The sequence below is a fragment of the Anomalospiza imberbis genome, chromosome 10 (genome assembly GCF_031753505.1).
Source record: "Anomalospiza imberbis isolate Cuckoo-Finch-1a 21T00152 chromosome 10, ASM3175350v1, whole genome shotgun sequence".
Lineage (NCBI taxonomy): Eukaryota > Metazoa > Chordata > Aves > Passeriformes > Viduidae > Anomalospiza > Anomalospiza imberbis.
The window spans coordinates 15,088,423-15,100,243 of record NC_089690.1 but is presented as its reverse complement, the minus strand read 5'-3'; the positions used below and the strand labels follow the sequence as shown (position 1 = coordinate 15,100,243).

The 11,821-nt window shown below is 41.8% G+C and overlaps 1 protein-coding gene and 1 long non-coding RNA gene across 6 annotated transcripts in view; one reads left to right on the top strand and one right to left on the bottom strand.

Annotated features, from left to right (window-relative positions):
* Positions 1 to 11,821, top strand: part of LOC137480026 (uncharacterized) — a 32,607-nt gene that overhangs the window by 5,511 nt on the left and 15,275 nt on the right. The gene's annotated exons all lie outside the window — the stretch shown is intronic.
* Positions 3,677 to 11,821, bottom strand: part of TFDP2 (transcription factor Dp-2) — a 56,920-nt gene continuing 48,775 nt past the window's right edge. For all 4 annotated transcript variants that reach the window (XM_068200844.1, XM_068200846.1, XM_068200843.1 and 1 more), the window contains one exon: positions 3,677 to 11,320. In XM_068200844.1, the coding sequence (XP_068056945.1) occupies positions 11,152 to 11,320 (169 nt within the window). In that variant the 3' untranslated portion in view covers positions 3,677 to 11,151. The remainder of the gene's footprint in view (positions 11,321 to 11,821) is intronic.

Sequence of the window (11,821 nt, the reverse complement as noted above, 5' to 3'; positions counted from 1 at the left end):
ACCGACATCTTATTAGCAACAGCTACAGCAGCATTTTCTACAGTTTGTTAATTTAGTATTAATTATACTTAATGACTTGTTTATGGTAATGTGGAAGTGTTATTTTAGTGTTAGGATGCTCATTCCAAACTCTTCGGAAACCGGGAATGTTTACAAGCAGGTGGGGTTCGCAGTGCGCCAGGCCCGCGGAGGAGCGCGGTTCGCTGCGCTCCCGCTCCTGCGGCCCTTACCGGTGAGGGCAGGGGCGAGCCCGGGCCGCTGAGGGGACGGAGCGGCCGGCGGGGCGCAGGTTCCGCGGGCGGGGCGCAGGTTCCGCGGGCGGGGCGCAGGTTCCGCGGGCGGGCAGCCCGGGGCCAGGGCAGGGGCGGCCGGCCGCGCCGGGCCGGCGGCGGAGCGGGTGCGGTGCCCGGCGGTACGGGAGCCAAACGCCGCCGGCCCGCCTGGGCCGGGCCCCGCGGGCGCTGGGGCGGGTCCCGGCCCGTGCGTGCCCCTGGAGCCGGGGAGAGGAAGGCGCTGAGCGCGGGCGCCGCTCCCGAGCGCGGAGGGCGTGCGGAACCTGCGCGGGGCGGTGGCGGGGAGGGAGCGGCGGCTTTGCTGGGCAGCGAGTGCGGAGAGCGGCACAGGCTGTGCCATCGCCCAGAGCCGAGCGGGCCGGGAGCGCAGTGCCCCCGGCCCTGGAGCACACAGGGGCAGACGCGGGAACTCGCAAATCCAGGCCGGGTCCTCAAGACAGGGATGCAGTTTCTTGGAAAGGAGAGTAATACGGGTGTTGTGGTCGAAAGCGGTCATTCCAAAACAGTAGATTTAATGCACTTTAAATCTACTTTTAATCTACAAAAGAGGAGATTTAAGAACTGCCTCTTCACAAAACACACGAACATGCAAACACCTCTTTTTCTGATGCTTAAGTAAGGTGTGGCCTTAAAGCACGCTGGCCGTTGTGGAAGCTCCACGGGTTTGTTTTTTACCCCCCTTACAAAACAACTCTTACCTTTTCCACGGAGCATGGTGGGTGCGGTGGGGCAGTCACCGCGGGCTGTCTGCGGTGCGCTCACACCCTGCCTTTCCTTGCAGGAACTTGTTCTCCATGCGCTGAGCCCAGTCCTGTTACTGGGAGCTCTGCTTGCTGTTTTCATTTCACTCTGCAGAGCTGGAGACTTAAATTATACACAGGTCAATGCTAGGACATTTTAGTGGGGTTTACTCATTTGAAACGTTTTTTAACTTCTAAATGTGCCAAGACACTTATGTCCTTGTGGTGTTTATTTATTAAAAATAACTATCTTGCTTATGCCAGCAGCTGCTGTAAAATGCAGTTTGCTCCTTTTTACATAATATGGCGTTAAATATAACTTTTGCTATTTAATATTCGAAAAATAATGTTCAGTTAATGGTAGCAGAATAAATGAGTGTAATATTTGTATGTGATATTGTTGTTACTGCATAATCTGGACTTTAGTCAGAAACTCCCAACCAAGGGAGAGTATTGGCTGTGTGGATTCATGTATTGTACAAGAAAAGTGCTTAGGCAATTTTGCCATTTTGTATCTCTGTTTTCCACCTTATGCTGGAAGAACACAAACTCTTCTGTTTGCTTACGTCTTCCTTTTGATGTCATCTCATTGTTGTAGGCTTTTCTATCACTTCTTGCACGGCTTTGCCTGGGACAGTGGTTTTCAGTTTTTTAATGGGTCTGTGAGTTGAGTGGCCGGTGAGAGATTCTTGGAATGTTACAAAACCGAGCCTGCAATGACTTGTCCTGGGGGCAGCTGTAAGAACCAGTGGTCAGAAGTGCCTTCAACAATTTGGGACTTGATTTAACCTTTGTGACAGATGGGAAGTTCTGTGAAATATATAGGAACAGTTTCTTCTATTTTGTAACCCCCGAACTGTGGTTCAGCAAGAAGTCCCAGTGACATTAGGTTTTTCAGCCTTTTGAATGATTTGCAGTCGGAGGAGCAGAAGAGGAGTTTAATTTATTTATTTGTTTGTTTGTTTATTTATTTATTGTGTGGGACCCCCAGGGCAGGCGGGTCCCTCCCCCGGCAGGCGGAGGACGGGCACTGCAGCACAGCTGAGCCTCTCCAGGAGCAACCTACACGGATCACACGGCTCAGGGCAGCACTCGTGACACGGCACTCGGACAATGAAGTGTTGTTCGCATTTATCTCCTGTCCTACACTTGCGCTTGAGACAGAGTTTAATGGATAACAAACCTACACAAATTTGAGGGGTTTCTGGGTTTCCTGAATGTTTCCAGATATTTTTGCTTTCTAACAGAATGTGTGGAATTCAACAAGATACAGTTTTAAATACTGTTGTTTTTAACAAAGGAAAATATTTGTTGTTGTCGTAATGCTTCCATTATTAGCACAGAGCACCTTAATCCTGCAGTAGTTACCATTGCTTGATTCCTTTTTTTAGGAAACATACAAATTTATTTACATGAAGAAAAACATAAACTAGTTTATATGATGGTATCTGGTTGGACAGTCAGAGAAACTAACCAAAAGTATGTGTAATTTCAGAGAGCACTATTTGCAGACTTCTTAGAGAGCCATGCTGAGTCCTTAGAAAAGATGAAATGGGCTTTTACGCTTTCACATCTCCTCAGTTGCTTTGTTGGGTTCTTGGGGAGGAGATCCCCAGCTGAAAACATAGCTCAAAGAAATAAGGATTCTTTAGAGGAAAGGATTTATTCTAACCAGGTTCACCATTAGCTTAATGTCTCAGAATCATTCTGATAGTAACTTCTGGAGCACTGACACAAAAGAAGGTAAGGATTTTTAGACTTTTTTTTTAAGATGCATAAATAAGTCCTGAATATGTTTATTGTTGATATAATGACTATACCCTCTCATCCTCTCATTTCTGCAGTTGTGTTTCTTGCCCATAAAAAAGACTTTGTAAGAGTTTTTAGGTGGTTATTTGCCAAATCTGTTACTGAAAATGCTTTCCCAAATATGCCATTGCATTTTAGATGAAAGGAATTTGTGGTAGAGTTTCTATTTATTATGCAAGAATGAACTTACAGTTTTGCAAGTCTTCTGCTATTGTCTTTAAACTTTACTTTTAGCTGGTTTGAGATTAAAAATAGTGAGTTGTGGGTCTTCTCTGCACGTGGAGAAGAGCAAGCACTGTGACATTACTTGATGTTTTCATAATTGGCAGTGTTGGAAAGCCAACACAGGGGATGAAGAGGGACAGCATCTAATGCTGCCTAAATTCTTGTCATTTGGATTCTTGCTATCAAAATAGGATGGTGTTTGGAAGGATATATGTTCAGGGTCTATAGGTGTTTGAAGGATGTTCAGCAGGATAGATCTAGCATGAAACTGGGGAAACACACCCTGTTTCTGGGCCTTCTCTCAGCTATAAATTAGGTGTGTGTCTTGAATGGATAGGGACAACAGTATCCATAAACATTTTGTGAGTTATCAAAATGTAACAATTTCAGAAGTCAGCATCTCTCCCTGGATAATGACAAGGAGGTTGCTCAGAATGACCAGCCAAGGAGGATGCAGTTGCTAGACTGGTGTTTTCAAAAACCAAAGGATGCAATGTTTCCCATTTACGCAGGGCAGGTCCTTGTTTTCCTAACGAGGTGCACAGACTGGCAGTGTTAACCTTGAGCGACCTTTTCTCCGCAGTGTTCTCAAAGACAAGCTCGGTCCTGTTGCCTTGAAATTCTTTTATTCAGTTCTACAGTTAAGGTTTACATTTCAGTTCACAGAAACTTGTTGTTCTTCTCCAAAGCATACACAGCTTTCACCTCGGCCAGACTGTCTGCTCCCCACCCTCATTTACAATGTACAATTCCCACTTGCAGCATTTTCAGTAAACATGGGATCAATTGAGTATACAGAAAAAGCTTCTATAAAATTTCCATTAAAAAAATAACAAGTATTTATTTACAAAGTGTTTGCTACTACAAAGTAATATTTCCTATTGGTTCAAATATACTATTTGCTAATGCCAGTGTTCCTATTAGGAAAGTAAAACTTTGTATATGCACTTTTCTTTATGTCTTTGTCAGTGTTTAAAGCACATAAAATACTACCACATTCTTTTTTACACTACTCCTAGCCACATAAAATGTGATAGTGGAAATTAACACTATTTGTTCAGGACAAAAAAATCAGCATAGCTTAATACCAGACTTTCTGCAAAAATAAAACTTTAGTTTATAATTTATAGGTATTTGGAAAGAAAGAAATCTATGGAGAACTCAAAAATATGTAGCAAATGAAGATGAATGGGAAACTTGGGCTTTCCTGAAGATACAAGAGTTTAACACAAGAAAAGGGAGAAAAATTTCCACCATTGTGTGACGGTTCGTGCCAATACACATCTTGGGAGAGAAAGATGAGTAGATTAAAAAAATTAATTAAAACCTCAAATCCCATATAATTAGCATGCTTGTGACTGGATTTGTCTCTTCCCACCTACCATGTTTACAAATCCCTGCTTTTGAGTTCAGCATTGAGGTCATTAAGTAGCTTTGTCTGTGACTGGCCTTGTTCTTAAAAAGTTTAATTTAAAAGTTAATGGACTTTCAAGTGGTTTCTGCATTTTAAATATAAAAAGGAAGTGTCTCTACAATTACTTCCATGTAGAATAGAGTGGATATTAAAAAGTGCTACTGTAAGGGGGCGGAGGAGGGCCAGACCTGCCTTTTCTACCCCTTGCTGCATGTTGTAGCACCTTCAGAACACGGGCTGATGGCACATCAGCATTCAGAATTCAGCATCAGTCCTCCTTGCCAAGGACTCATCCAGTGCCAGATCATGCCCCAGGTGCCAGCAAACAAGTCCTGGTGTAAAACTCTGCCTGTGCTTGCTGGGCAGTTTCTCCTGATGCTGAGCAGGATACGCAAACACAAAGCTTGTGCCTTGGTCCCAGGGCATGGTTTGCCGTCAGGGCCTGAGGAACGAGGACAGGCTCACATCCTACTTCTTACAGGTTCGTTCAAAGTAGAATTCATTTTTTCACAGTAGGTGCTTGTGAGATACAGTGTCATAACATTTGCATATGCTTCTCTGAAGTATTTTTCACGTATACAGCATGGCCTTTAGGACAAGGGAATGTTTCAGAAACTTGTATGCTGGGTTGTGATTCAGCTGGTGTTTTCCTGGGGAAATTCCAGGAGATCCACTTAATCCCTGAATTAGAACAACCAAATCTACTAATTGTTAAACTTACAATAGCAATGTAACAAACCCATCAAAAAGCCTGGAGACTGGTTTTGTGGACTTAACCTTTTCTGATAGTTTTAACTTTTGTGGCCATTCAGAATATTGTATGTGACCTGGAGATGTCAGCAGGAAGAGCTGTGGATATGGATATGTGATGTTCTGCCCTCTCTGGCTGCCTGGCTCATGTGGGTGGGCAGCACAGGAAACAGGCAGTGTGAGGGACAAGTGTTTCACTCAGCCTGGAGAGGAGAATGGGCTAAAACCAACTCACCAGTAAAGACTCAATTTGTCTTGGAAAGTTTCTGCACAGGTGAGTTTGATTTGCATCTACAACTGGGTTTAAATTTGACATTGCTGTATCCTGCTATCCCATGCTGTCCATATGTAGCTAAAGAACCTATGTCTGGAGAATGCTGAGTACTTAAGAATGGCATTTAGAGAAATCAGATTTAAGTGATTGCACTTTTCTAGCCAATACAGAAGATGAAGAAGAGATGCAAGTTTGGGCTACTGGGAGGTTCCTGTATCTGCTTGGAATTATCATGGCTCTGTTACAGAGACTGACCTGACCCAGGTTAGTCTGCTTTCCTTCTTAGATAAATGCAAAAGTATTTATTGGCTCCATAATGGTCCTAAGTAGGAGGCTTTCCCTTGGGATTTGGATGGTTAGATCTCAGATATTACTTCTGACCAATTTTGAGCAAGGACTTTTGGTGTCCTGCAGTTTAGGTGGATATGCTAAATGTTGGATTCTTCGGTACTGTCAAAAATATGGAAGCAGAAAAGAAAACATTTTGGTTTAGTCTGATCTCTGGGTGGGCAGGCAAGGTAGTATTAAAGGTGGAGAGTGGCTATACAGCTGAGATTAAGAGCCCTTTCAGTTGTTACTGCCAGACTGCTGTAATGAACATTCCTTCCCCACCCTATCCAGTGCCAGCTGGGGAGGGATCCATGGGTGCCACCTCAGGCACTCAGACTGAAGGAGCTGGGGAGCTCTTGCACACACGGCTCGGCAGCGACCTGCAAGGACAATTCCATTTGCAGATGGAATGAACAACTGAGAGTAACATTGGTTATGGGTATTTTTTGGCTATATACCTGGACTGGGGAGAGAAGAGTTACTCACAGTCTCTTAAAAATACTCACCAGAAAAAATTCTAATAGTTAAACAGGAAAGAGATAATCTGATTTGGGAACTTTGTTAAATCTAAGGAATGAGTTTCATGAAGTTTTATGGTATCAGGATTGGGTTGTGCGAGCACCTGCCAGCAGAAAATTAAGTATTTAGAGCTTTTCATGTGCTCAGGTAGGTGTGTGTGATGTCCACAAAATTACAAATGATTCATTGGTGCATTGCTTGCAGACAGAGGCCAGAATTCAAGAAGTGGCATGCTTTTAAACAACCATAAACAGGTCCTTGGCTTCTGCCTCCCCTGTTCATCACTAATGCTGCAAGAGGCACCACTTCCCAGTGCTGTCACATGAGACACCTTCAGCCTCAGAGTGACCCAACTGCAGCAGAAGGAGGTCATCTCAAAGTATGGCTATTACTAGAATTTTTTAAATCAAAAATTAAAAAAGCACACATAGTCTTTCCCCAGCTCATTACATCTGGTTATTTAATATATAATGATGTTCCTGAGAGATTCCTGGAATGAAAAGATAGAAATGAGGTGAGTCAGGCAGAAGAGAGCTTGCTTTGGTTTGTTTTCTCTATACCGTACCCTGTGGTACTGGCTTTCATTTTAAATGAATCCAAACCCCAAACATCTTTAACTTGCTAAAAGTCTTTATGATCAACTGCCTGGATTATTTTCAGCTGAAAAGGGCCAGTTAACTACAAAAAGGAGTATTGCCCAGAGTTCAAATATGGTTAAGTTTCAGCCATACTCTTGAATTAAAGTGGTGGATTTGGTCAAAAGAAAGAGCACTTGAAATTTTAAACCTTAACTGTGGAATTCTAAATTCAATCATCATTTCATGTATGAACATGTACTTGAAGGCCTCATTTTTCTTTAAAAAAAACAACAGGGTTAAAGTTTGAAGTTTGGTTAATAGGCCTTTTTACATAATGATACTTCAGGCTGACATAGTTGATCAGCAGAAGCCCTTCTGTGGGAATTCTGTATCCTCAGCAATTTCTAGCTACTCAAAAGGATTCAGGGGTATTTGCAAGCTTTAGTTTAAAAATTAAAACCCCTTAACCAAAATGGAAACACCTACAGCAGGGCTTTTACTGGGTTTATGGTGTTAGTTTAAGTCATACCTTCAGTTGAACTGGTCTTATTTGCTAGATACACATGCTTTCTGAGATTAGGTGGATTGTTGGCATCAATTCCAGTGTGGAAATTAGAAGACTGGTGCACTTTAATACAATTTTAAATACCAAAATCCACAAACATTGTGTCAGATTTCCATATAATAGAAAAATGCTGTCTCCCACTTGGAGTTTTTCATCTAGATAGTGGAGCTGACAACTTTTTCTAAGTCAAATTTAGATTTTTCAAGCACCACAAAGTTAGTCCAGAATTAAAGTTGTTTACTGCACTATAGCTATAAAGGCATTTACACACAGCATTATATTGCTTGCAGTCAAGTGCCTCCTGAATGTATAACCAAGAGAGAGTGTTCAAGACACAGAAACATCACTTAAATTTACCTTAAAGATAAGTTGCATGAAAATGTAAGCGTCACCTTTTTCTTATATGAAGTGTGATCTAGTACCAGGTGCTGCTTTATTCCTGTCAGTGAATGTCAGGGGTATTGCATGAGACAGGAGATGATTAGGGAACTGAAGAGAAAATGGGAAAACCAGTCTTGGTCACGACCATTTTATTGTGGATAGTGTTTGCTGGCTCTCAGCAGGAGGGAGGGCCTGTGTGTTGAAGCAGCTGAGCATAAGCACTGCCATGAGCTCAGTGAGAGCTCTGTGGTTTGTTAATATTCTCAACCCCCTTGTTACTCACAATTGCAGCAGCTGCCTTTGGTGAGGTCTTGCATTTACCTGTTTTGGTGTCTTTTTAAAATATGGCAGCTAAGATCACCAGGAATGATGGAAAAGTTTGCCTGAGACCATACACAGGTGACTGTGGCTGGATAAGGCCCTAAATTCTCCTAGTTCTCAGACTTTAGTGTAGCCACAAGACCACAGTGCTTCAGTTGAACTTCATCCTCAACTGGTACTTGGCACAAGGAAGCCCAATGAAAGAATTTACTTTTGAAGTCTCTTCTAAATGTTCTAACTTGTTTTGTCCTTTCTATTAAACTAGTCCAGGAAAAATAACTTTTAAAGCCTTGGTTCAACTGTCAAATAAATGTTATGTGCTCCCATATTTTTTATTTTTTATCTTTATTTATTTGATAGTTTGATATTTGCCAGAAAGCAAGCAGCTTGTGCAGGCTGCAGCTTTGAAGGGCACAGACATCAATGGAGGAAAGATGTCACTGAAGATCTTCCCTCTGTAAAGCAGAAAGCCCACTGACTGCTAATAAAATACATTCCATTTCTGGGCAGGAAGCCTTTTTTTGCCAGGTTCTTATAGTTCAAAGTGCTGCTCTTTAGGAACTGTTTAGTGTTTTGCTGTTTTTACTTTTTACACAGATCTTGAGTGGGAAGTGTGAAGAAAGTGTAAAGTTACATGTGTCCCTAATGAATTGTTGGGGAGAGGGAGGTATAACTACTTTGGAAAATATATCCCTCTTAAAGAATTCCTTAGGATCATGCATATATAAGTTACCTTTGATCTGTCCTTTCCAATGAAAGCTTACTGACAGGGCTTTTTTGAAAAAGCAGTGGGTTTTTTAAGAATGAAAGTGATCATCTGTTTAAATGAAATGTCAATCATGAAGCTGACAATTCTGTAGTAATATGTGTGAAGTACTTGTTCCCTTCTCCCCCCATTCCAAAAGTGAGCCCTTGGCTCAATGCACTGACTCTCTCAGCAAGAATATCTTTTTGTATCTGTAAAGCTTTTCTGGTATGGAGGTAGTGTTACAGATTCAGTGGAAGTGAGGGGGTGTAAAGCCCTCAGTCTGCTGTTGCCTGTGAGCCATGAGCACAGGATGGTCTTAACAGTCTTGCCCCAAGGGTGAATACCATAGCAGGCATTTTAGTTTGTGCATTTGCTATTCATTTGGTAAAACAGATAGCTCAGTCAAGAGCCATACCTCCATACTGGTACTGCCCTCATGGTCCTCCTCAGGTGCAGGAGTTTGAACTATCTGTGAGAAGTTTCTCTCTGGATGTTCCAGCTGGTAATGTAAACGTGTGGGTGGTGCTTGTCTGTGCCTCCCAGTTTTACCTGTCCTGCAAACAGCCAGCCCTGGGCTAACTCCTGCACACGGCCAGGCAGCTCTTGAGCTGGAGCCTCATTTTCTCTCTGTAGCTCAGGCTTGGTGCTTTTGGATCTTGCTGGCCTGAGTGAGTGCAGGTTTGGCTGTAAAAGATGATGTGCACACTGCTCAGGCTGTGAGAGTGACGCTGCCAGCAGCCCAGGGGTAGCTGCTGCCATTGTTCAGGAGAGCAGCAGCACAAGCTGCCTCATCCCCCAGCCCAGGAACAGATCCAGGACAGACAGCCTCAGACAGCTGAGACACGGGGCAACCACCTACAGACAGCAGAAAAACTGGAAAGATTTACCTCATGAAAAATAGTTATAGGCTAGGCAAAGTCCTGGACACTGCAACACCATGGGAAGAGTACATCTACAGTGGATTTTGCATTGATATTCAAGGTTTTGGGTTTTTTTTAAAGGTCTTTATGACTGGATGTGATGTTAGCCGTGGAAAACAGCTTCCTGTTGCAAGTCTAATTTAACAGTTCACATGGGATATGTGTTGAGTAACTTGAGCCACAGATTATTTTATGTGGTTTGATACAACTTTCAAAGGTGCATCAAGGTGAGTGCAGCTGAAGTTACTGATAAGAAAGTCTGTCAGAATCCAAGCTGACCAGATTGCAAAACATGAAATGATGAATTGTTGAAATTTTATTTTTTTTCCTAAGAACCTCAGCCTATGACTTCAAAAGTTATGTGACCTACCCACCCCAAATTTGAAAAGACTGCCTTGAAAACACACTGCCTGAGATCCTTAACTTGGTGGGAGGCCTTTTTTAAAAAAACAAGACATGCTCTAACATTAAAGGGATTATATAAAGTTAGAACAGTAAAGGAGAAGCTACACTGATTATGCTGTAATCTAGAAATAGTTTTTTTACTTACTTTTCTTGAAAAAAGCTGGTGCAGAGAATACTGTTTTTTTCCTGTCTGTTTTAATAATGGCTAAGAATAATCACTTATAATAAATTAGGCCTGCAATATAAATGAACATATGAACCTTTTATACTAATGTTACTTGTTACTTTTAGAGTATCTAAAATGGATATAAACTATTTCAAGATTCATTTAATCACTTGCAATTTATATTACTTTAAGAATCTTCTATACAGCAAGTTGAACAGAAAAAAGCAAACCTTTTAAGAGTCCCTTTTCTCTATAACCACTTTCATACAAGATAGTTTTAAGTAAGAATTTTAGCACATTTGTGTGTGCTCTCTCCTCCTTTTTCTAAAGGCAGCACAGCCAAAAGACAACACAAGAATCGGCTTTTACTGACTGACTGTTTTCTTCTCCATCTGAAAAAGACAAGGGGAAAACAGAGACTTGAGTCCCAAAATGGAAAAGATGATCTTAAGGTTTACTTTGCCAAATCTCCAGGGACTTTGTTCTTTTCCTCATTTATAGTTCATAAAACCCACTTTGCTCTGTCTCTGCATGTCACTCTGTGTTCAGTTACACAATTCTTCAATTTCAGCTATGGATAAACTTGTTTTGAAGCTTCCATTTTGGTTCACCAAATGCAGTGCAAACCAAGGCAAGAAACCAGTAAAATCCAAACAGGAACTCCCATTAAGAATATCTGAGCAGCATTTTGTACATTCCATTTTCTACTGTCCTCATTCTGGGGAGGAAGAATCTTCATCTTCATCCTCTTCATCTTCCTCGTTGAAGGAGCAGGGCGTCTCCCCCCGGGACGCTGCACTGCTGGATTGCTGACTGCTAGGGGCAAGCAGCTGCCCAGTTGCTAAGGCCACTTCAGCATCCAAACACAACCCTGGATTCTCACTAGCAAGACAACAGAAAGGGTGAATTTTAGAGGGTTTCCCATGAGGTTTTAAGCTTTTTCTTTTTGGCCCCAGCTTTTCCTTTAGTCAAAGAAATGAACAAGGAAAAATCCCAAAGTTTTACAGTAAACACAGCTATTAGTTAGGAGAGTTGATAAAACATTGGAAAGTTGTATAAAAAAGAATATTGGGCCACTACCTTTTTTTTTCATAAACAACCAGTAGAATTGCTTAAGCTGAAGAAAAAAAAAGGAAATCCATCACAGTTTCATTAATACACAGAAATGTTTGCAATATAAAATGAAGCTATTAAATGCTATGAGAAAGAGCCTCCTCCAAAATAATAATCCCTATAATAATCTCTATTTCCATTTTTTATGGTACAGGTAAGCTCCAAGCAAAATCTGGCTGCTGAGGTGTATTTAAGGTTGGGGTTTTGCACATGGTGTTTTTTTGTTTGGTTGTTGGTTTTTAATTTTAAATTCTTATTAAGCTGTGCGGA